Source organism: Ochlerotatus camptorhynchus, unplaced genomic scaffold (genome assembly GCF_037179485.1).
Source record: "Ochlerotatus camptorhynchus isolate MF236.1 unplaced genomic scaffold, CSIRO-AGI_Acam_v1.1 ptg000689l, whole genome shotgun sequence".
NCBI lineage: Eukaryota > Metazoa > Arthropoda > Insecta > Diptera > Culicidae > Ochlerotatus > Ochlerotatus camptorhynchus.
In genome coordinates, this window is record NW_027041166.1 from 332,277 (window position 1) to 353,756 (window position 21,480).

Consider the following 21,480-nt stretch of genomic DNA (forward strand, 5'->3'; position numbering starts at 1 on the left):
AAAAATTAAAAACTTGGGGCACACTGAGAAAAAAATGCCACTAATTTAGACTTACTTCTTGGTCGAATCTGACTGTTTTTAAACTGGACACTTCTTAGTTTGAACCTACGTCCTAGGGGTCTAAACCTCTAAAAATCGATCGACGTAGTTTATGAACAGCCCCCAAGTGAAAGGGAACACTCAAAGATAAATTAAATCAAAAAAGCTTAAAAAGTATGCAGATTCCCGCTTCACCTTATTGAGTCCGAGCCATGATTACTACGGCAGTAGTCATGCATGATTAAAATCGAAATAATCTTTCCAGTTTTAAATTTTATTCTTTTTCAATACTGATATATAATCAAAAAAGATTAAAATTCAATCAAAAATAATTATTAAAATCGAATTCAAAATTATTAAAATTTATTCAAAAAAAGATAATCTAGAATCTAATCAACCATGATTTAACTAGGATTAATATCATATCAGTGCCAACATTTCAAAGGGGCGTAATTGCATTTGTAAACAATGGCTTTAGTCGTCGATTTCTCGCGAATAAAAGCTCACTCATGAAAAATAATGACACCAGCAGGTAGAGGAATGTTTCCTCTACCAGCTAGCATTGTAATTTTGGAGAGGTAAGATTTCATTCGTGAGAAATTGACGGCTAAAGTCAATGTTTACAAAAGCAATTACGCCCCTTTGAAATGTTGGCACTGATATGTTTATTTTTTAGAAAGAGGGGATTAATTTTTAATCATTCGATATGATTAAACTGAGTTTTATGTCAAATTGATTAAATTTCAAGCAAAATGGGAATAGTTAAATTTATCAGTGAAGGAAATCTTTCGAAAACCGCGGTGATGCGAGTTCCAATGTTTTTCTCTTGCCGTGACTCTTAAACAAGGCGAATGAGAACGACCCAAATTTGAGTTTAGTTCACTCATAATCGCCAAAAGTGCAGGAACTCAGCGATGAGTAAATTTGTCTCATGGTTTCCTGTGGAAAACCTAAAACATCTGCCGAAAAATGAGGAAATTGACGAAAATTTTATTCAGGCTCAGTTACTATAGTAAAGGACCAAGCGCAATGACAGCGGAAGTGGAACGGCAGCGGCAGCGGAAAAGCCCGATCTGAGTAGCCTACTTGTCGGATTGAAAACTAGTTAGAACAAAATCGACTTCGGTTAGGCATCTTGATGTCATTTGTGACAACTGTCAAACTTCCCGTTTCCGCTCCGCTTCCGTCCATATTGCGTGTGGGCCTTAAGAGTCTGTGTACACGGTGAATGAGAACGACCCAAATTTGAGTTTAGTTCATTCATAATCGCCATAAGTGCAGGAACTCAGCGATGAGTAAAATTTGTCGCCGTGTACACAGACTCTTACTTAGGACTCGAAGCTAAATAACTTGAAAGTGATCGCACATGACCGACTCCGCACTATAGATACTATAGATTCCATAGATAAGCGGAGGAAAAGAATAATGTAGCCAAACGAACTGTCAGTTAGTGTAGCCAAACGAGCATGACGTCATCATGGTGTTTTTTGAGGGATAAGTATTGTAATATTATGAGCACAAAACGCTTTCCACACTCCATATTCCGATTTATTTCGCGGACAACGGAAGAAGGAAAGATAAAGTAACCCATTCCTCGATACATTATTGCAAAAAATTGCTTTCCGCTTCATTTTGAACTTTTACGCACGAAACAAAACAAAACTGCACAACGAAGAGCTCTATCATGATCTTTTTTAACGGATGCCAGTAAGATCATTTATTTTCCATGGTTGCCAAAACAACTTTTTGTGCCTCCGCTTATCAATGGAATCTATAGTCCGCACCATTCAGGAATTCGACAGTGAGCATGCATAAGGGCGTATACGCAATGATCGATTCTCTTCATCGCTTTTCTCTTTGCATTGCTACAGCTAAGCGAAACAATTTTCTAGAATTTGTTCAATACAGAGTTGTAACAATTTGTATTGGCTATGAAAAGCAACAGCAAACGCACCGAGAAACGTTAAATCTAGTGAGTTATTAACAAAAGAGAAAATCGACGAAGAGAATCGATCATCGCGTATAGGCCCTTATGCATGCTCACTGTCGAAATCTAGATAGAGCTGGAATTAGGGCCTAACAGTTTTTGTAAACAATGACTTCTCTTGATGATTTCTAGAAATTCAAGGCTCGCCCACGCAAAACAACATGCTCATTGGGTAGGGAAAGACTTCCCCTATCCGATGGTTAGGTTGGTCTGCGTGGATGTGCCTTGAATTCCTAGAAATCATCTCTAGAAGTCCAGCTAGAAGTCATTGTTTCCACAAGCTGTTACGCCCTAATTCCAGCTCTACCTAGAAATGTTAGCTGAAGAAGTCGACAGTGAGCATGCATAAGGGCGTATACGCGATGATCGATTCTCTTCATCGTTTTTCTCTTTGCATTGCTACAGCTAAGCGAAACAATTTTGTAGAATTTGTTCAATGTAGAGTTGTAATAGGTTGTATTGGCTTTCAAAAGCAACAACAAACGCACCGACAAACGTTAAATCTAGCGAGTTATTAAGAAAAGAGAAAATCAATGAAGAGAATCGATCATCGCGTATACGCCCTTATGAATGCTCACTGTCGAAGTATTTTTATTTCTAAAAGTCAGATAGTGAAGGAAATTATCCAAACATCGGGGTTTATTACGGATGTCACTTCACAGTGAAAACTTGTCACTTGTCGTCACAGTGAAGTGATTCCCATTTGATTTGTACGGTAATCACGGCTCTTATTCTGAGTATCACTTGCTTATCACCGTGTAGTGACACCCGTAATATGGCCCTTTCATCACTTTCCTCGTCATTTTCATAGTTCTCGCTTCGAAAAATAGCTGGTAGCGATCGCAAAAGTTTTGTTGCAATAGATCAGTACACGATCCCTTACTTCACTTTTTGCTCCCTATCATTTTGCCTCTGCGGCAACGAATGGGACCGAATGGGACCTAAAACTGTCAAAATTTACGGGTGAGAGAAAAGTGCGGCAGATCAATAGAATAAAATGAATAGATTGCATAGACACGTCAAGGTGATCCAATACTTGGTAGGCGATTTGCGAAAGTAATAATATTTAAAATGAACGTTACACATGCTTGAACAATAACCCAGAATGAAGTGTTATGTCTGTTTGCATATGTATCACGTTCTGTAAATTGACTTTGTAAAGCTTACACGGTAATTCTAGAATACTCCTTTTATGACTATGTTTTACACATTTTCTAGAATACGGTTTATACGTAAAAAAATGTTTAGATTTAAGTTACAAATGAAGTACTTTTTACGCATTTCCGAGTATGTCAACGACGAACTAAAATGTGTAAAAAGTAGTCCCCGCTGAGAAAAGAAAATTTGCCGTGCCGCCATTTTCAAAACAGCGTTCATTGGAAAAGCAGCGTTGTAATTCAGTTCCCGGTTCTGGATTTCTGCAAAAGTGTCAGCGGTGGGTCAGCGGAAAATGGAGGAATTGTCCAAAACTTTGGAACAGGACGTATTTACGACACTGGCAGGTAATAAAAGTATTTACTTTTATTGTTAACCAAATAAAAAAATTTAACCGAATAAAAAAGGACATCGAGTATTCATTACGTGTTAAATTAAACTTTCATCTAAATGTAGATCATGTCCGCGGATGCCTCCGAATCATGGGCCAACTGTCCAGAAAAGGCGTTAAAAAACCGCCAAACGTGATGCCATTGGGGGTCGAGGAGGAGTTGGCAGCACCGCTGATTCGATGGATTGGTGTAAGTGTTTTGACGATTGATGCGAATAAAATCTAGAAAGGATTTATTCCATTTAATTAAATAAATAAATAAATAAATATTGCTGTTAAAATTCTTATTCAGTTTCATTCAATATTTGAAACGAACTTGAAATACAAAATTTGTTTTATCGTAGGTATATTTTTTTTTTTCAATGTGAAAACTATGCATTTAACTATCCATGTGGGAGTATAAATTACGCATTTATACTTTGTTCGGGGTGTCAAAACTACGCATTTTTAAGTTTACTATGTGGTGTAAAAAGTATGCAGATTCTGACGTACATTCAATTTACGCAAAAGAGAGTAAAAACAGTGGTTATTTTTTATTAGGGAACCCACATGCAAAAGTAATTAATTGGTTCGTGTCTGATCTATTCTGGACAAATTATTTTTATCTAGTTAAAAAAGTCCTATGGTTTTGACAGTTCCGATCACTGCACATTTAAATCGGCCGTTTACGATTTTCGGGCATAAGTCAAAATTAAGTGTCATGTCGGTTTGTCGGTGGTGTAACCAGCGACAAACCGACATGAATGATCATATATATTACAAAGAAATATCTGATCAAATCACAAAACTGACATCTGCCGCCATGTTCGCGGAAAATATCTATCCTAGCCACGAACTCACGTACAAAATTTATGAGTTGGTTCGTGTCCAATCTATTTTGGACAAATTATTTTTATCTAGATAAAACATTTCTATGGTTTTGACAGATGGGATCGCTGCACATTTGAATCAGCCGTAATGGATTCTCGATCAAGAGTTAAGTTTAAGTTTCATGTCAGTTTGTCGGTGGTGTAACTGCGCGTTGCTTCGTTTTACATTAGCACCAGAAAAAAATCCCATCAGTTTCTAGAGATGTAAACGATTCAAGTCCCATCCCATTAAACCTTAGATTGAGCAAAGATTGAAAAAATGATGCAGCCATCTCTATTCACCAACCCTCGCGAGTCATCACATTGCTAATTGCTTATTTAGCCTAGAGAACAGACCCATTCAACATTCAAAAATAAGCGACAAATCTTGAGCCACCGGAAAATGTGATACCCACTAACGTCCGTCCGTCCGAAACAAAACCTGACTTCAAATACTTATGTTCCTGCTTTATTGTTGTTTTGTTGTTATACTGTTGTAACAATACCTCTATAAACTAGGAGAAAATACATACAATTGCTAGTAAGTAGAATGAATGCATACTGTTTTTTCTTGCTTTTGTTGTTTGTTTTGCTTCTGTTTTCTCTATTGGTTGGTATAGGTAGGTATTTAGTTGTGCCTGTATACGGTTTTTTGTTTTAGTGATCCGTGATTTTTGTTTGTTTCATCATGACCCAAAAGTAGATTCTTTTGAAGAACTTCCTAAAATTAAACTTTTTTCGTTTGACAATAAATAAGAAATATAGAAACTAGAAATTCATTTTTGGTCAGAAGAATAATTTAGTCAATAATTAACGAGAATTACACAAGTGTATTTCGAGAAGCCGTTTGATTCTATCTCAGCGCGTCTCATTCTCGGTGCGCTCCGCCTACACTAGACTGGAATTTGCAACAGTAGTTATGTGTATGTGTGTGGGTTTGAAGAACGTACAATCTAAAACTTATGGCTAAAAACTAATCCGCATGTCGATATCTATTAAGAGACCAAAAAAAAATCTTAAAACCTAAAAGAGACATCTGTTGCTGCAGAATAAATAAAATATTCCTGGCTTTCGGGGAACCTAATCTCTAATGCGACAACTTAAAACGAATATTTTTCATCTTTTTAGAAAAGCTCAACCGTTATGCAAATAATTATCAGTTCTGGAATCATTCTTGTTTTGCTTGGCCGGGATATTAAAACAACATGTATCCTAAAATTCTCTGCCCATGTCTGAGAGCCCAAGAAGGTTCATCGTTCTGAAGTCAACTACAAACTAAACATTTATATTCAATATCATTAGCTTTCTTGTTGCTTGTTTGTTACCAGTAACTGCAAGTTAGTTTAATGTTTATAGTTTTTGATGTTACTGATTTGTATCACTATCACTAGATCCTTTATCTTGATGTAAGCGCTTTGATTCAAGTTTTGCCTTCTGTTTATCTGGGTCTACCCAGATCGCTCAACACGCTTTTCTCTGTACACACGTAGTGGGACACAAAATACAGTCCTTCCAGCAGAGTGGCGGCGATGTAAAAAGCTATTTACAATTTAAAGTCAGGTCCCTTCGCTGCAAGATTGCGAAGCAAATTTACGAGAAATGTCCCGGATTGCCCGGCAGGTTTTAGTTGACAATGTCACTCTTCAGGTCTCGCGCTTTAAAGAATCCCCGCTCGGTTTTGCACTCCCGAATGGTGACCGTTTCCAGGTTAACCGTGACGTCGGTGATGAAAACCTGATTGGTGGGCTGTGACCTCGGAAGCCACAGCTGTGGGGGTGCGGCGCGAGGCGATAGCGTCAGATGCTGATGCTTGTTTATCGTGTTGTTATTGCTAACTGGTGGAAAATCGTTAGAGATGGGTTTCTTGGGTGCCTTATCCTCCGGAGGAACGTTGTTTGCCACTCCCGCAGCGGCCGATTTGTCCACCAGTGGAATGTTTGATTCTGGTCGTGATGCAGGTGTATCGGGCGAGAGGGGAGCCACTGGTTTGAGGTCCGACTTTGGACCGGATGTCAGCGGCGTGACCATTGAGGGGGCCTCTAGCCGTTGATTTTTGGCTGCAGGGCTTTCGTCCGGGGAGGTTTTGATAGTGACGCCAACTTTACCCTCTTTGGATAGCACTTCGGCCTTCCGCTTGGTACCAGCCAAGTCTTTGTGACTCAACGGCTGATCGTCGCTGCTATTGGACGCCGTGTCATTTTCATTGTTCTGGCCGGAGATGGATATCTTCAAACCAGGCGAGGAATATTTTCCTCCGGAGGAAGTACCAGCTGCCTCACTACTGGTGGCGGACTTATCCTTAGGGGTGCTGAGATGTTCATTGCTTGAGGTTGACTTGGATGCTGCAGCAGCCGACAACGGCTTGGCGCTGTCCCCGGAATCCTTTTCCTTCTTGATGTGCAGCTTGTCCTCTTTCTCCTTCTTGATCGTTTCCTTGATGGGTGGTATCTCCGGTTCCGATGCAGGTTCAGGAGTGCTAGCGACCGGCGCTGCCGACGGAACGGGTGCAGGAACCGGAACATCATCCTCATCGGAATCCTCGATGATTGGCTTCTTCTTGCGCTTCGGCGTCGAACTACCTCGCAGCGATCGTTCGAATATGTCGATCAGCCGTTCGTCGAGAATGTTCTCCTCCGGTTCCCAGGTGTTGTGCCGGGTGCTCCATCCTTTCCACTTGACCAGGTACTCGACTTTGCCCTGGGGTGGGGGGGGGGGGAAGAAATAGAGGAAATTGATGTAATGATAATTTGCTGTTATTGATTTATTTTTAGTTTGTGAGAATATAATTGAGGATGAGGGTAAACAAGAAGAAAATAATGCTAAGAATCACCGTAGAAATGCGGGGATGTTACGAGAAATTTGAAATGAAAAATCTTGTGCCTAATCCGCGCGATTGTACGAAGTTTTTTTTTTCATTCAAATCAAATGCAACTGCATTTTATAAATAATTTATTGATTTATGCACAAATGGAGAGCGATAAACCCGAATGTCGAACTGAATCGTGTAAATAAAAAGTAGCTTAAAGGGTGATACGGTCAAAATTTGGTCAATATCAACTTGACGTATTTCTTTCAATTTTGCATTTTAAAAACCTGAACACCCCTCATTTTGAAGGTGTGTGTGTGTAGAATGTTGCTCCTATTTTGATTTTGGAATTCACTCTTCAGTTGTCAAAATGCCGTCCAAGCAAGAAGAGCAGCGTATCAAAATTTTGCTCGCGCATCGCGAAAATCCGAGCTACTCGCACGCAAAGTTGGCAAAATCGCTAAAAGTTGCCAAATCAACCGTTACAAATGTAATTAAAGTGTTTGGGGAACGTTTGTCGACAGCCAGGAAGTCTGGATCGGGGGGAAATCGAAAACCGGAAGCCGCTGAGACGACAAAGAGAGTTGCCGGTAGTTTCAAGCGAAACCCTAACCTCTCTCTCCGAGATGCCGCAAATAAGCTGGGTGTATCGTCTACAACCGTGCATCGAGCCAAAAAACGAGCCGGACTATCGACTTACAAGAAGGTAGTGACTCCAAATCGCGATGATAAACAAAATACGACGGTCAAAGCGCGATCCCGGAGGCTGTACACGACGATGCTGACGAAGTTTGACTGCGTGGTAATGGACGACGAAACCTACGTCAAAGCCGACTACAAGCAGCTTCCGGGACAGGAGTTTTATACGGCAAAAGGAAGGGGAAAGGTAGCAGATATTTTCAAGCACATGAAACTGTCAAAGTTCGCAAAGAAATATCTGGTTTGGCAAGCCATCTGTACCTGTGGCTTGAAAAGCAGCATTTTCATAGCTTCCGGGACTGTCAACCAAGAAATTTACGTGAAAGAGTGTTTGAATAAACGTCTGCTGCCTTTCCTGAAGAAACACGGTTGTTCCGTACTGTTTTGGCCGGATTTGGCATCTTGCCATTACGGTAAAAAGGCCATGGAGTGGTACGCCGCCAACAACGTGCAGGTGGTTCCCAAGGACAAGAACCCTCCCAACACGCCAGAGCTCCGCCCAATTGAGAAATACTGGGCTATTGTCAAGCGGAACCTAAAGAAGACCAAAAAAACTGCTAAGGGCGAGCAGCAGCTCAAGGCAAACTGGCTTTCTGCGACGAAGAAGGTGGACAAGGTGGCTGTACAAAATCTGATGGCAGGGGTCAAGCGTAAGGCCCGGCAATTCGGATTTGGAAAAGCGGAAGCCTAACTGAATATTTTTCCTGAATTTTATACTAATTGAACTTGAAAAAGAAATTTAATTTGATTTTTTAAGTAAACGATTTCACCGATTTACACGCGTTTTCCCTTGACCAAATTTTGACCGTATCACCCTTTATTCTAGTTTACCCGGTTTTAAGCATTAGTAGGAAGTCCCGCCTGCAGACCCAGGGTAGCCACTCAATCTACGAAATTAAATTCCCGGTTTTTTGTCCGGTTTCATATAACCAGCTCAATATGGTAAAAAAAAGCAATACTTCAAATAATGCGTATTTTGAAGATCTCAGATTTAAACAAAAACCCATGGTTGAAGATGCTAATTTCAAATAACAGACGAAAGTGGTAATTTTCATACGATAGATGAGAAGATAAAAGTATAGAGTTGATAGTTCCGTTAACGGCTGTGTGAAAATTGCATATAGAGAGTACAAAACAAGCAAGGACATGTTTAGAAAGGTACAAACCGGTTTGATCATCTCCTTTTACCAAACTCCCCCGTTGGAGAGGGATGGTGAGGGGTATTTCCCCCGCCATCACTGGCAAAAAGAGATGATCACCGACACGCTCAAGTACCGACGATGTGTTTGAAACAGTTCTATCGATTTTTACCGCACTTAAGTTGTTATCTGAAGGAAGACTCAAACCGGTTTGTATCTTCTTAAAGTTGTCCTTGCTAGCTTTCTAGTCTATATGCAATTTTCACTCTGCCGTACTCTAACGGAACTATCAATTCTATACTTTCATCTCCTCATCTATTGTATAAAAATTACCACTTGAGTATGTTATTTGAAATTAGCATCTTCAACTATGTAAATCGTTGACTTCACGCAGAAGTAATACTAAACATATAGTCAAAGTAAAAACTAATGGTTATTGATTGGCTAGAATATAATGATAAGAGAATGCCAAATGAGTCTATTTGCAAAGATATCCTAAGATGAGATCGTTCCTAAGAAATAATTCAGTAAATTCAAACATTGAACATTTTCGAGATTCCGTGCACAGAAATTTAAGATTAGGGATTATAAAAAAATCTGATCTATTTTGTATAGGTACTAACATCATATTATAAATCCTAGACACTGGAATATTGCTTTTTTTTAGGTCAAAGTCTGCATTTCAGTGCTATGGAAAAGTAACAAAAAATCTACCCTTAAAGATATATTCGAGCCATCGGACTTAAAATATTAATTGATAGAACTCCATCAACATAGGTACGACAAATATTGTAAAATTTAAAACAAATTTCTGGTTTCCCGATTCAGTGATACCCTGCTAGATTTACTAAACGGTAGTGGAACGTTGAGAATCGATCATCTAGTTAATTTAGAAATCGAAAATATTTGACAGACAGACACAGAAACCCTAGATCCAAGATTTTGTACTTTTAAAACTCTGCGACTTAGCGGCGCCGGTGGTGTAATGGTAAGGGTGATTACCTCTCACCCCAGCAGGCCTGGGTTCAATTAAAGTCGTCGCCGCCGGAATACTCTGATTTATTATAGAGACTTTCTGCCCTTAGCTAATTCGTCTCTTTAAAGAGAAGGGAATAAGTGCTGACCCCCGGAAAAAAAATACATAGTGGTTTTTTACAGAGTTTAAGGATATCAGAGTTCTGTGTCGACTGTTGTAAAAGTAAGATAAGTGAACGAAGCTGTGATTAATTTCCGAGACAGGGTCTATGTCCGTAGCCTGCGGGGTTGTCGTCGTCGTTCTGCCGTCTGTCATGTCATTTGAAGGGCTGGAAGCGATCACTACTGTCAAAAATAGTGATTTTAGTGACCATGCTGAAGAAATAAGTGACCAAATAGTGACTTATAGTTGTAAAATAGTGATTAAAAAGTGTCATAAGAGAAGAAAAGTAGTCGTTATGATGGCACACCAAATAAATGTTTAATGTTTTGGACGTATTCAATTAGTATCTCATTTGTTTATTTGATTATCAACAGACTGGGTTTAGTACTAATGATGGATTAAACAAAACTTACGGGTGTTCAATAAAAAATGAGAACGATTTCAGTGCCGTCCAGTGCTCTTTTGAGAGCATCGCGACTAAGTTGCGCGTACGGCTGACCAGGGCCCCTTCTCAAATATACATTGTCGTTTTTTTGAAGAATAAACATTATGTTTTTAATAAAAAAAATACTGAATTCATTGAAATTCGTTTACTAGCTATATACTGCCGTTCTACGCATATCTGTCCCATGTTAATTTTGGACGTTTTTCACTTTTGTTCATAAAACAGTACTTTTTTAGGTAAACTTTCGAATGAAAATATAAAAACATGTTATTTGTTTTGGGCTTATTTAAAAACAACATCAAGTCTAATTGTCCCATGTTGAAATTCTACGCATAACTGTCCCACAAAATTTTTTTACAGAATCTTTTATTACCGCATCGATTTGAGTGCACGAATGATTGAAACAGGATTTATATGATCAAAAGAAACTCAATGAGTCATTTCGGGAAGTAGAAGTTTTATATTATGATCAAAAATTGAAGTAGAACCTTTATTTTATGATGAAAATTATTTAGAGAAACGGGAATTCATATTGAAACACCAGATTTCAAACTGTGCATTATTAGAGTAATAATAACAATTGTTACAAGTTCCCCGGTAGCGGTAGAGCAGAACTACCGTAGGGCCAACAAAACACAAACACTAATCGGCATTTGCTCCAACCAAAGCAAAAGAGTGTCGAATAACAGTTTAACATTTATTCATTCGCACCCATTCTCCCACATTCCTACTCCTGATTCCTACTTCCTCTTCTTCCTCTCTCTATCCTTCGTACTTTTCCGGCAACCTTGTGCCTCCTATCATCTTTCCAACTATGTCAATTTTTCTTCTTATGAGTACTCACTTTGCCGGTCGGGTGCACCCTTACCGTCGCACAAACGCCGTCTCGATGATGCTGCTATTCGCACGTCTGTTCGGCTCCACACGCACAACACACCTGCGCTCCTGCCGTCGCTCTGGGTGGGGATTCACTCCTCGAAACACCGTCGATCATATCAACGTAAGTGCTCGCGGGTTCGTTTCCCTCCACGTTGGACGTCGCTTCCGTCGAGACCACTAGTTGCTAGCGGCGTGCCCCGTCGCTTCGATGTCGCAAGCACTCCGAGGAGAATAAACCTCGCCTGAGGGTTCCGCAGGTGATGCGGGCTTCGACACTGACCACGTGTCACGATCACGAGACAATCCGATCCAATGAGGTGCTGAAAGTATGGAACAAAAGCCCTGGAACGACTTCCATTAGCTTCAATGCGACGACCCTTTCGTCTTAAATCACTCACTTCTTTTGAAGGCTTCGTCTTTCGATGCCACGATCCACCGCGGCCGGGCGCTGTCCGTGCGATCGGATCTCGTGCTGCTGATCGTCGTCAATTCTCCACGTGCACCTGTGGTTATGGTACTTTAATTATGGTTATTTTATGTACCGAAATTATGGTACCTCTTCTCGCTGCCGGTATGTACGCTTTGTGTGGCGAAAATCTTTTGATTGCCGCGCCGTTTCCAAACGGGCCGTTTGCAGATCTCTTCGTTTCGGATCTTTTGGACACTGCCGCAATCTTCCGATATCCGTCGGATCGAAAGGCGGTCGTTTTGGCACCACTCACCGCCGAAATTGCAGCCCGCGCGCCGACGAAGAACAATTTTCACCACGCACTCTACTCGCACTCGCGACAACCAAAGAAACGAATATTTTCGGGTTCTTTTCCGACCCACGCTCTTTTGCGTGCTGTTTGCACGGGAATCTTTTCACTTCTGCCTTTCGCTGTGTTCGACGGATCCGGTACAGGCTGATGTGGATGTGTGTGTGCGTGCGGAAGCACAGTCAGCAGACTCAATGCTGAATCATTATTCGTCAAAACAATTTGCGTTGCTCGTTCCTTGTCAAGCGATGTGACCTCTGCAGCATCTTTTGTTTATGCACGTTCGAATGTGTTTAAGCAGCAATTGTGTAAAATTACTCGTTTTTACCAAACACAGGAAAAAATTACAACCCAAATCTAAAACGTAACACAATTTATAAGAAGCAGTGTAATGATCTTAAAATAAGACAAAAGACGAAATAACATGATTTAAAATTCAATTGTATGTAGCAACGATGTATAAACATCTTCCAATATTGACATGATTAAAAAAGTACGTATTATTGTCTAAAACAACTCGAAGCAACGCAGTTAACAATGATGGCACTTTCTGTCACTTAATGTATTAATTCGTCTAGTTGATAGCTGCTACAATATTTTGTAGATAAAATAAGGATCCTGTAGACTGATTCAGAATATCCGTTGTCGTATAGTCCTTTCGTAAATTTAGTCGATGTAATGTTCTCAATATACTATCGTGGATTCATTTGGTTGAATATAATGAAATCCTTACTGTGTATGTTAACTTTTCTAAAGTCTTTCTTGAAATCATCGAAGTCCACAATCTTATCATAGAGGTAACTCTAAGACCACTGGGTCCCGAAGAAAATCATTATTATTTTTGGCTCACTCAGTACCAAAACAACGGTCCCAAGCAGTCCCAAGCTATTTCACTCACTCCTGCATGTTCTGCATGAATCCACACACCCCTGATGTTATCTGTCAAACTTTCATAGCTAATCAAAACAAACATAGTGTAGTAATAGAATTTCAACTAGAATAGGGTACGTTAATCGTTTGCTTGGGACCAATAGGCTACTAAAGTGGTGAGCCAATTTAAAATCGTTAGTTTCGTATTGATTGTTGATCTTATTGTGTTCTTCACAGAGCATTCATCATTTGTTTCTCAAGATGCCCATACTTATAGGCTTTATAGATGTAAAAAACGACGATTGCAGCAATGTCCAATCACTTATTGTTGGTTTCAGTTAATGATGCCATCCTATGTAAACTATCCACTTTCAAAACTTCGCGGAGAACTCAAGCACGGTCATGTAAACACAACCATAACCACAATAGTAAAGACGTCAAACGCAACGTGGCCATCAAAGCAACACGGAAAGTAATAGTTCTTAGTGGGAGTGATATGCGTAGAATTTCCTACTTCATAGCAAATTTCTCGGCATAACAGTCCCACTGAATTGTTTTCGTATAAAAATAGACTTGACTAATTTAATTGAAGGTAATTTCTGTAGTTTTCACTAAAACAAATTGATTCTGTTGAAATGTGAACAATACACTAACTTATTTTAACTTATATTTCTTCCAATGAGCAGAAGTGATTCGAAAAATTATTCGCGATTTTCTCAGATGTTACTTTTAGAACATGGGACAGACATGTTTCGACCAGACAGGTAGCAGTAGAGCCAAGTGGTTCAGATCTGACTCCACGATGTTCAGCACATGACCAAATAATGTGATCTGCGTCCTCGTAACCAGGCTTGATGGAGCCTCGCTCGCGAGTTTGAAATGAGCCAAACGTAGCATTTGTCTGAGGAGTAGAATGCCTACTGCCAAATCTTTCCACTGAGCTTCAGAGCTTGTGAGCAAAGGGGGATAAAATGAGAGTGAGGTTTGCTGCCATTCATGTTCATGTTTTCTAGCACACGCTCTTACTCTCACTCTGGGTGAACTCTGAGCTTATTGCGTCGAACAAAAAAGTCATCCGGAGTCTCGAAAAGCGCACCTCACGTAAAATCATCCTCTCGCTGAAGTTCACTCTCCCTCTCTCTCTCAAGGAGTTCTAGACTAACATTTGAAAAGGGCGTAACCCAAAATGTAAACAAACCATATTTTGCAACATATAGAGAGAACAGTTCACAAACTACTCGATAAACACGAAAAAGTAGAAGAAAATATCATCAAAACGTTTCTTCTTACATGGCATATTTCCAACTTTCAACTCTATGATGCATCTTGTTGTTACGTCACTTTCCGAGGATCTTTCCCTGTCTGGGTCATTGGATAATGCGTCTCTGATGCTGGGACCGAATTGGTCTCGGAAGTTTTGATATGCAGGACAATTTATTATAAGATGCTCAACTGACATTTTGGTTAAGCACCCCACACATTGTTTGTGGAATCCATCACGGTATGCTCTCTGGTCCTTCTAGTGTTTAATGTTGGAGCAGCATTTTGTCTCTCCTTTTATTTTGCGTGAGAGAGGGTCTCGGGTATTAGCCCATTCAGTGTCCCATGCCGAAGCGATGATCCAGAGAGGGGAAGCTCAGTAATCCCCATTGCCTGCCCATGGCGCCATTCTATCGCGGCATGAGCCAACAACGCCGGCCATAAACCTACCGTCTCCAACACTCCGTTGGAGGCGAACCAGCCCCAGGCTGAAAGCCTCCTTAATAAAGATAAATCAATCAATCAATCCAACACTAGCCAAGTGGAGGGGATAAAATTCGAAGAGTATATTTCCCTTCCAAAACTAAATCAAACTATACGTGCCAAAAAGTGCCTTTACATAAGCTCCATTACTAGGATAGTAAATAAGGCGCTGTTCATAGACTACGTAGACAGTTTAGGAGGGGGGTGGGTGGGGTAGTTGACAACTATCCACGGCCCATACCAATCTTAAAAATTTTGTATGTATAATTGTCTACGCAGCGGAAGGGGGTCAAGAATCCCAAAAAAAACTGTCTACGTAGTTAATGAACAGCCTCTAACATGTTGGATGAACAACTTACGAGTGCTATGTCTGTTTGTCTGTGATTTTTTATTCTGTTTCAGAGTCTTCAATCCTGGCATTATGTACAGGTGAATTAATTGAAACATCTTCGCATTATAGCGGGACATTACCGTATGCGTGATAATGTTTGCACCACCGTACAAATAAGGTTCCCGTTTTACCTGTGCATGCAATACCTTGGTTTTCTTTGCATGCACGTAACCGAGAAAAGAAAGGACAACTATCCGCGAAGGTGGCCACAGGTCGTCCGAGGTCAGCTCGGGTTCCGGGGATTATCGCTGCTATCAAAAGGAAGATTCAGGTGAATCCAGTGCGTTCAATAAGGAAAATGGCAAAGGAACACGGAATCAGTGACTTAACGGCACGGAAGATCGTAAAGGAAGTTTGCGGGGCGAAGTCGAGGGCACGGAAAAAAAACTCACATGATTACCAACCGCATCCGTGAGCTACGAGTCGAACGATGCAAGAAAATTTTGAACTTTCTTAAGCGAAAAAATCCGGTAATCCTATTCACCGACGAGAGCGTGTTTACGGTCGATCCCGTATCGAATTCCAGAACCGACCGGTATATTAGTTCTTTTCCGGTAAAAGACGTGGCCGACGAGCACAAGAACGTGTATCTGACCAAGCATCCTGCTAGCGTTATGGTGTTTGGATTGGTGTCTTCCGATGGCAAAAAAATGGACCCGGTGTTCATTCCAGAAGGCGACAAGGTCAACACGGAGGTCTACATCGCGATTTTAAGTAAGTATGTTCTTCCGTACGGTCATGTTCAAGGAACAGTACGGTCCGAAGCCAAATGTTGTATTTCAACAAGATGGGGATCCGTGCCACACAGTCGCGCACGGAACCCCTTTGGATACGGTTGTGTTTATTCTCTGTTTTGTGCGTGCGTTCGCTTTCATAGTTTTCGGCTGCATTTGCCGGATTAACGCTGGCACTCTGCCTCCCGGACGGTTATAAGTGTTTTATGCGCTGCAAGGTGCGTGAAAGAGCTTGACACGATCGGTGTTGAGAAAGTAAGTTTTTTCGAATGAAATTGATATCGAAAGTGTACCAAAAGTGCTTCTGAACGTGTTTCGCAGTTGGGTGTGGTGAATTTCGCGGTTGTTTTCAGTGAAAATTCCGTATCACAAATTTGCTCACCGAGTTCCCTTTTTTTTGCCGTTCGACGACATCGGGAATGCGCTCCCGGATATATTGATTTGGTGAGTACGTTCCAGTTGAGGATTGTTCTTGTACATTTCTCGATTGCATTTTCGAGGGGACGTGTCTGCTTTTGTGGGCAGTGCGTTTGATGGTCGGTTTGGTAGTATCCTTTTAAATATAATGTCTAATGTCCAAATAACCTCGATTTTCGGTCTATTGATTCAATACTTTAGTATTATATTTTCAAAACATACAATGATGCATTATGTAATTTCATGGCACATAAAACAAAAAGTGTGTGTATAGGACCCAATAATCTAGGTTATTTGTATTTTGTAAAACATCTTTATTTTTTATTATATTTTTTATTTTATTACATATTTTATATACATTATATATTACATGATTAAATATAAATTCATAATGTAAATTACAATAAATACTGGGACGGGAGGGAGCATCAGGGCATCATTGAAGTTGTAACTGGACAATGGAGTGGAGTGCCAACCGGAGTCTAGGAGGGAATGTGTACTGTCATTTTAGATAGTTACATTTCACTCCAACAGTTGCAATGAATTTGACGCGCTCTTCTTAAACAAATCATCCCGTGGAAAGCTTAACATGCATTGCGAATTTCGTTATTCATTTTGTTGGATCATATTGTTGGAAGGAGATTCTCTTATTCCCGCGGGTTTCGCGTAAGTGCCTCTGCTTACGGGCCCGTCCAACCCTTTTTGGCCCTTCATACAGCAGTATGTTGAATTCAGAATGATGACGGAATTTGATCTTGCTGTTGAGTGGAGCCGCATGCAGGGCAAGACCCAAGCTAGGATGGTGGCTACTTACATACATACATACAAGATGGGGATCCGTGCCACACCTCGAACCAAACTCAGAAGTGGTTGCAGGAACATCTTCCGTTCTGGGCGAAGGATATGTGGTCGCCTTCCAGCCCCGATCTTAATCCGCTGGATTACTCAATATGGCGCGTCATGAAGGTAAAGACCTGTTCTAAACGCCACCCGAGTACAGCAAGCCTCAGACAAACATTGACCCGTACATGGAGGGAAATGGATCCAGACTACATTATTAGAACCTGCCGTGCATTCCAGAAGCGTGTGGCGACCGTGATTGCAGCAAGTGGAAACTCGATTGATGATTAACATAGTTTAAGATTCTGAGAAACATCCCCCTTTGAATGAATAAAAAAAACTCGAAAACGAAATTTTTGAGATTTTTTTTTATTTTGACATTGCTCAATGGTGCAAACATCATCACGAATACGGTAGTTGGCTTCTTTTGCTTCGATACTTCAGGAATAATGTTGTGACGAACCTCATTTCTAACTAAAAGCCATTTCACGGGTTGGTCAGACCCACGATCTTCACAGCTACAGCTTCAACTTAAAATGATGGGGTTAGAAGGAAAGGGGTGTAAGTGACTATGATGGATTCTATTCATCGACTTTCTCTTTCGTTAATAATTCAATTGCAAACACATTCCTTGATTCGTGTGCCATTCTGGATGCTAGATGAGAAATTCCTTTATCAAACCATGTGGTAGAAGTAGCGCAAAATCTGTTTATAAAGCTGTGGCTATCAAAAGAGAAAGTTTGATGAAGAGAATCGATCAAAGTCATTTAGGGTTGATGCATATATTAAGTCACGCTCTAAAAGGGGAGGGGGGGGGGTCTAAGATTTTGTGACAAGCAATGCATTAGGTATAGGAAAAACCACGATAGGGGGTGAGAGGGTAATTTTTTGCTCGATTTAGCGTGAAATAATTAATGCATGGGCCCTCACACCCCTTTCCTTCTAACCCCCTCAAATGAGTTCGACATTTTGAGTTATTAATTTATTTGTATTTGAAAAACTCAGGAGCTGGCTTCAAGTTCTGGGCGCTTCGTTAGGATCTGCACGTCGGAGCTACTATCAAGATCTAGACAAGATACCGAATAAGGTTCCAATAGTTATGCATGGCCAAAACCCAAGAGACTCCAGACAAGATTCCGAGCGAGATTCAGAAACAGGTTCTTAGCCAAATTATGCATAAAATTTCGAATAAGGTACTTGACGAGGTTGAACTTTAAGCCGGAAGCTGTGAGTGGCGACGATTATTTTTTTTCGAGCCGGACCTGTCTTCTATCTAACTGCACTGTTAAAATACGTAAATAGTGTTTGAGCTGATTTGGATGTTCTAGAAAGGCAGACACAGTAGCCTTTCTTGTGGCCAACGAGAATGCATCGACAACTAGGTGTATGGAGCAATTCACATTCCGTTTTCGATGACTTCCCTTCTTCTATTGTGCTCCGCCGTTGGTTTTGAACTTGGCTGACGCTCGATCGCGGTAGTGTCCGCGTTGAATTGAAGAGTTACGGGAGCATCTGCCTTTGATCCGGGAGAGTGCGTTGCAATATGCGTTGAGACCACCGACAAAGATCAAGCATTTGAATTGGACTAACTTTACAAGTCGAAATCCACAGGTAAGATTCACCTTATCTCCGCAGCTGAAGATGTACATATTTCGCTTCTGATTTCACCAACTGTATACACTGATGGTGTTTGTTGAAGATGGAGGTCTGTATATCGAAAATCTTCTTGAGGGTTTCGACGTTGTCGGTGAAGTTGCCATCCTTGACATGCTTCGGCATTATATAGTTGACATACCGGGTTAGCGATGCGGAATTGAAAAGATTTGCGTGCCGGCTTTTACGACTTCTCGAAGGTGCTTGGTTGCCCTAGCATTTGTAGTTTGCCATTGCCTCAGAATCTTTAATCATCGTCACCAAATTGATGTAGTTCCGACGTTGATGGAAAGAGCTTGAACAAACGTAGTTACTTCTTTATAGGAAATTTAACAAAAATAAGATGACAATTACAATGTTTATGTAGTGTTCCAGTAATCCAACAATTTCCATTATGCTTAGACAATGAATGTTTGCTTTCATCTTAGGCCCCAGGTTTTGACCTGGTTTGACTGCTACGTCGGCGCTGGCTTCGTAGTGTGTGGCCGACCCATCTCCACTTAAGCCTCGAATTTCTATTGATATCGGCTTCTGAACACATCTACGACGATGGATGTGATCCAGTTATAAAGACTTCATCGAGTGCTGAAGACCTTTCGAGTGTACTTCTCTGCTGATATGCACCACGTGTCGCTGGCTCATAAAAGCATAGATTTCACGTTGGAACTAAAAATGCAGTCAATGCGTTGACTAACTTAGTTTGACTTCAGTACATTTCGTAAACACACTCTTGTTTGCCTGCCTCTATTTAGCTGCTAAGATATTGACTGCTATTTAGAAAAATCCTTTTTTTTTGAGAACCCTTTCCCATTAAAACTTCGAATTAAATTTCATTTTTGCCTGGCAACATATTGGATATTCCGGGATCTGTTTTGTTAGAAAGCAGGATTTAAAGTCGGTTTATCAACTACTAGCTTATGAGAGAAAAAATCATATTTCTTTCGAAAAGCTTAGCCGTTAATTTGAGTGAAACACATATCAAATTAATCGAAATGCAAAACAAAACCCACGCCGCAATATGCAGCAAACATAAAACCACACAAACGGGATAGAGGGGAGAAAAAAAAGGAACAAACCAGTCAAGGTCAACCACATACAGGAAAACCGATGCCGACATGCGACCTTTCACATACAAAACACGCAAAGCTCAATCGACGGCAGGATTCCAGACGCTCTCTTCAGCAAGTAGGCAACCTGAATCCTGCCGCCAACCCAACAAGTGTGCGACGCCTTTAAGCACCATCCGCGATGCCTCGGTTCCAGATTGGATCCGATCTTTCCAAGGGGAGAAAAACATAAACAATCTTACCCGCCGCGCTTCGAAGCAATTCATGGAATCGCATTTATAGCGCGGTATTATTACGATGCTCCAATGTGCAACTCTTCCCTCAGCCTGCCCTGTCTCGCCATCTCCCCGTCAGAATGGAACACACAGAGATCCATTATTATTGCGTTTCTAAATCCGGATACCGGGAGAACACAGGTGGAAGCAGGAGGCGAAGCCAAATGACGTAATAGGAAAACACAACCCACACAAATGTACGAAGAACAAATACCACCAACAAAAAAGAGCCTGCTGAACTTATGTGCATGGGCCTGCCAGGACGAAGAGTGGTCGTGGGGAGAGCAATTTCTGGAAAGTTGTGGAACACTCTCCTGTCCACCGAAATAGTATACTATTTTACGGGCAATACTCACCGCTCGAACACGTTTCTTCATAATCCGCTCAGCGGCATAAACACGATCATCGGGTATCTCCATTTTGTGTCTGTTTAGGTGGTATTTCACCTTGATCTTCCCGTCGTTTTTTCGCACGTCGTTCGCCAAATTTAAAACAAGAACACCAACCACTGCCCAGCCAACCGCTCGTTCTTTTCAGATACGCTGTGTTCTTCTCCAATGACTACCAGCAGCGAAAATAAAACGCTCGGCCAACTACTACTCCCTAATCGTGTGTTCTCCCGTACTCCCCTTTCTCGGGTTGCTCTTCTGTTTCTGTTGTAGTTGTTGTTGTTGTTGCTTACAGGTTTTCCTCCTTTTTGCGCGTACGCGCACTCAACACAACACAAACACAATCTTCCAACCAACAACTCTGGCACTGTCTTTCGATGATACTCGAACGAACTCGACAAAACAACACGGCCGATCCAGACCCAGAAGGAAAGGTTTGGGTTATTTGCTATTTTCACGTACTTCTCACGAAATCTTCCCGTTGATTTTATATTCCGCACACGCACTGCACTTTTCCGCACATTTCCGTGGGAAAACTACGGGAATATGACAGGTTTTTCACCACTTATCGAACGATTTTCGATAGAGCAAACAAAACAGAACCGTCGCGAGACATTTGACGATGATGAAAATCGGACTCAAAATGCGTTTGTTGCTCGCCGCTTTCACCAACACAGACACAGAGCAGCTGCTTTTCCCGATCGGACTCGACTGCCGGGTTTGGATCGCAAGTCCGCTTCTGATTAAGTCGACACATGGAAGTTGGAACGACGATGTTTTTTTTTAAACATTTCCTAACTATTTTGACTAATAATTG

General features: G+C 41.0%; 1 protein-coding gene across 1 annotated transcript; it reads right to left on the reverse strand.

The window, feature by feature from the left end:
• Positions 1-4,867: 4,867 nt before the first annotated feature.
• On the reverse strand, positions 4,868-21,289 carry Pc (Polycomb). Its single transcript, XM_065238056.1, has 2 exons — positions 20,631-21,289; positions 4,868-7,117 (listed from the first exon to the last, which is right to left on the reverse strand). Exons 1-2 carry the CDS (start codon positions 20,691-20,693, stop codon positions 6,044-6,046), a joined length of 1,137 nt encoding a protein of 378 aa, XP_065094128.1. The 5' UTR covers positions 20,694-21,289; the 3' UTR covers positions 4,868-6,043.
• Positions 21,290-21,480: the final 191 nt, after the last annotated feature.